The sequence below is a fragment of the Triticum aestivum genome, chromosome 1A (assembly GCF_018294505.1).
Source record: "Triticum aestivum cultivar Chinese Spring chromosome 1A, IWGSC CS RefSeq v2.1, whole genome shotgun sequence".
Taxonomy (NCBI): domain Eukaryota; kingdom Viridiplantae; phylum Streptophyta; class Magnoliopsida; order Poales; family Poaceae; genus Triticum; species Triticum aestivum.
The window spans coordinates 447,459,322-447,463,458 of record NC_057794.1 but is presented as its reverse complement, the minus strand read 5'-3'; the positions used below and the strand labels follow the sequence as shown (position 1 = coordinate 447,463,458).

General features: G+C 46.2%; 1 protein-coding gene across 1 annotated transcript; it reads left to right on the top strand.

The window, feature by feature from the left end:
• Window positions 1-750: 750 nt before the first annotated feature.
• Window positions 751-3,413, top strand: LOC123055245 (cytochrome P450 734A1). The gene is made up of 4 exons (XM_044479234.1): window positions 751-1,364; window positions 1,939-2,183; window positions 2,371-2,728; window positions 2,833-3,413. Exons 1-4 carry the CDS (start codon window positions 855-857, stop codon window positions 3,247-3,249), a joined length of 1,530 nt encoding a protein of 509 aa, XP_044335169.1. The 5' UTR covers window positions 751-854; the 3' UTR covers window positions 3,250-3,413.
• Window positions 3,414-4,137: the final 724 nt, after the last annotated feature.

The following is a 4,137-nucleotide window of genomic DNA, read 5'->3' as shown; positions in this document are numbered from 1 at the left end:
TGCCAAGGCATCCGACTACTTGAGTTTTAACTACGACAGCTTTACAAATATTGCTGAAGACCGCCCCGACATTGCCCCTGAGCACATCATTAAAAACTGAAGTATTCATTGCCAAAGCATCCGACTACTTGAGTTTTAACTACGACAGCTTTACAAATATTGCCGCCAATCTGGGCCCAAGTGTTTCATTTTCTATACACCATCGAAGCACGCCACTGCAAACCAACATATGATTGGATGGTTAGGAGGACAGTGGTATCTCCAACACATCAGAGTTGTCCTAGACTTGATATTGATGTCGCATTATTTCTGAATTTATTTCAGACTTTCGGCGATGTTCGTTCAGTGGAAGGCGCCTGTAGTGACTTCGTAAAATCTCAAAATGTTATGCCGGTTCAGTCTCTCGGTGGTGTTCACAAGGATACGATGTGCGTGCATGCATTTATAGAAGTAAACATATGCTTATGTATGTGAGCGACTTCGATTGTACTGGAAGGGCGCCACTTGCAAAAGAAAAATTGTGTTTTTAGATCCAAATAGGAACCAAAGCTGACCAAACAGGCCCTGCTTGGCGGGCCGCCCCACGAGCAGGCCGGCACGGCACACGACAGGCCAGGCACGGGCTAATCATGCCATGCCAGGCACGCAGCACGCCTTGGGCCGAGCCTCGGCCGCCAGCCTCAGCACGGCTCGATTACTTTGGCTACCTCCTAGTACCAGAAAGAGATCAGCCTAAAAAAAAAAGTACCAGAGAGAGACTCAAAAAAAGAAAAAGCAAACAGAGAGTCAACTCCTTTGGTTCTTCTACCTCGGTGGGGAGCCAAACTCCATTCAGAATCGCCAAGCTGCAAGCAATGGGCGCCGTCGCTGCTCTGATCCTAGCCGGTCTACTCGCCGCGCTCACGTACGTGCTTTGCGCGCTCCACTCCATCGTGTGGGTGCCGTACCGCCTGGAGCGCCGCCTGCGCTGTCAGGGCATCCGGGGGCCTCCCCGCAGCCTGCTCTCCGGAAACGCGGCCGAATACGTCGCCATGACCAAAGCCGCCCAGTCCGCGCCGCTCGCCTCCTTCCACCACGCCTTCATCGGCCGCGCCGCGCCGCAGTACCGCGAGTGGGCGGCGCGATACGGCCGCCCGTTCGTGTTCTGGTTCGGACCCCGCCCGCGGCTGGTGGTCTCCGGCCCGGAGGTCGCCAAGGCCGTGCTGACCGACTCCACGGGGGCCTTCGAGAAGGGTACCACCGGCAGCGGCAACAACCCGCAAGCTCGGCAGCTCATCGGCGAGGGGCTGGTGGGGCTCACCGGGGAGAAGTGGGCGCACCACCGCCGTGTGATCTCGCCCGCGTTCAACATGGAGAGGGTCAAGGTGAGGAGGCGCTTCCTGAAATCGGATTGAAACATAAAATTGACCACTTGTCTTTACAGAACTACATTTTTTCCCATTGCTTTACAGTTTGTAGACTAGAAAGTCTTGCTAAAATCTTGGTTGCTCCGATACAGGCGTAGGGTGTGCCATCTCTTTACAAAACTATAATTTTTTTTTCCATTGCTTTGAACTTGGTGCTGTTATTGAATATGACAGTATGCACGCTTATTTCGCAATTCATTTTTTCTTAAATGCTACTCTTTCTGCTAACTTTGATTTCAACTTCTAGCAATGTGTATATGAATATTTGAAATGAACTTATCTCAATAGCTTGACAAGCATGAATTGGTTGCCTATTGATTGGTAACATTTGTTACTGAAATTCAACCTTTTTGCATGACTGGTTATTTCCCTCACAGTTTGTAGCTGTCAGGAGCTATCAGAATAGTTCCTGGCCTGCGGTGTCCATGTTTCTTCTTTCAATTAAAACATGTGGATGTGCAAAAGCAGTTGTGATGTACATAATGCACTTAATAAGATATGGTATACCACTAAACTTGTTTGGATTTGGTAGGGTTGGATACCAGAAATATCAGCTATCACTTCATCCATGCTGGATGAATGGGAAGTCCAAGGAGAAACTCGAGCAGAGTTTGAGATCGATGTAAATAAAGAATTCCACACTTTGAGTGCGGATGTCATTTCTTGTGTGGCATTTGGAAGTAGCTATGAGGAAGGAAAGCGAATTTTTCAATTGCAAGATGAACAGATACAACTTGTCATACTTGCTATGAGAACCTTCTACTTTCCTGGCTTCAGGTGAGATTGACTCATAAACTTGAAGTTGGGTCACCATTTATTCTCTATTACTAAACATATACGGAGTAGTTCCTACATATTTCTACATTTTTACATCAGAAAATAAAATGTTTGCATCTCTCTCTCTTGCTACTCATGCTCTTCATTCACAGCTAGGGAAAAAGAATATGACCTCTTTCTCTCTTAGGTATGTGCCGACAAAGAAGAACCGAAGAAGGCATAGCCTAAACAAGGAGATCCGAAATTCCCTGCGCAGATTGATTGACATAAATCGAAACAAGTGTGAAGATTCCAAAAATTTGCTTGGCTTGATGCTATCAGCCAGCAAAGCTGACAATGAGTTTAAAATGGGAATCGAAGAGATCATTGATGAGTGCAAGACATTTTACTTTGCCGGTAAGGAAACAACTGCAAATTTGTTGACTTGGGCAACACTTCTGCTGGCATTGCATCAAGAATGGCAACACAAGGCCCGAGATGAAGTCCTTCAAGTGTGTGGCAAGAACGAGCACCCAAACGCGGAAACCCTGAGCAGTCTGAAAATTGTGAGCCTTATTTACTTGAATGAATACTACAGCTTTTCTTATTCTTGACGATATCACCTAACTGGAACATTATAATAACACTAGCGATGTTGTCATGATATCAGGTTAATATGGTGTTGAAGGAGACCCTCAGGCTGTATCCTCCAGCTCTGTTCGTCAACAGGACAGTCACCAGGGATGTGAAGCTGGGCAAACTTGACATCCCTGCAGGCACTCAGCTCAACCTGCCTATTATTGACATTCACCATGATGTTGACATATGGGGAGCTAATGCGGAGGAGTTTGATCCATCGAGGTTTGCAGATGGCAAGAGCTATCACCTCGGTGCATACTTCCCCTTTGGGATTGGCCCTGCCATCTGTGTTGGCCAGAATCTCGCGATGGTCGAGGCAAAGTTGGTGCTTGCAATGGTGCTCCAGCGGTTTGCGTTTGATGTCTCGCCATCCTATGTTCATGCACCAATGATGGTGATGACCCTCCAACCCCAATATGGTGCTCAACTTCTTATCCGCAAGATCTGAGCCCTCCGTGGCGTTGTATATGTGCCACGTATTTATACCTCCTGTATCAGTGTGGATTGTGATCAACTTGGAAGAGGAGGCTTTGAACTTGTGTGAACTTTGTAATGAAAGTGTGTATGTGTGTGCGCGCACTGATAAAAGGTATATGCTTTTCTCTTGAACTAGCATATATGCCCGTGCGTTGCAACGGTGAGATAATTTTTTTTGCAACAAACAGAGGGAGAGATAATTGATGTGTTCATCAAAAACAGTCTCCACGACGATGGGCGACAGAGTGAGTAGCTGCAGTCTTCTCACGAGTCATGTTTGGCCCACGAGGTCTTGATAGTGGTGTGGTTAGTCGGCGTGGCAGCGACCACCCAACGGGTACCTTTTTTTCCCTCCGGGTCCACCTCTGTCTCGGAGTTGTGGTTGCGTTCTCATTTGGTTGCTATGCGCGACCTTCGAGACACGGTTGCTTCGACCACTTTCTCCAACGATGACGTAATCAGATGGATTACTAATTATAGCGCATAAATTATGTTGCATTAGCATAATCAGCGCGTAACCAGGCATGAATGTCCCTTCATTATCAGGGTTTATTTTCTTCAACTATTTTTGCGCTCACATGCCCATAAATTTTATTAATTAGAGCAAAACCAATATATTCTGTTTTATTAGCATGTGCCCACAATTTCTTTCCATTATAGCCAACCAACATATTGTCTTTTATTAGCACGTGCAAGTTACCTCCAGCAATAATTTGTGGAGTCCCTCGTTCTGCTCATAATTCTCGAGACAACTTCCTTATTCTCACACAACCTCCTTATTTCCAGACAACTTAGAGACATATAAAACCAGTGTGATTTAGTATAAAATTTCAAGATGGGATTGTTCCTATTATAATTG

Excerpts from the sequence above, each read along its gene's own strand:
- LOC123055245 (XM_044479234.1), top strand. The coding sequence starts at position 855 with ATGGGCGCCGTCGCTGCTCTGATCCTAGCCGGTCTACTCGCCGCGCTC. Across the intron at positions 1,365-1,938 it reads TCAACATGGAGAGGGTCAAG|GGTTGGATACCAGAAATATC; the intron begins GTGAGGAGGCGC and ends TGGATTTGGTAG. Across the intron at positions 2,184-2,370 it reads TTCTACTTTCCTGGCTTCAG|GTATGTGCCGACAAAGAAGA; the intron begins GTGAGATTGACT and ends TTTCTCTCTTAG.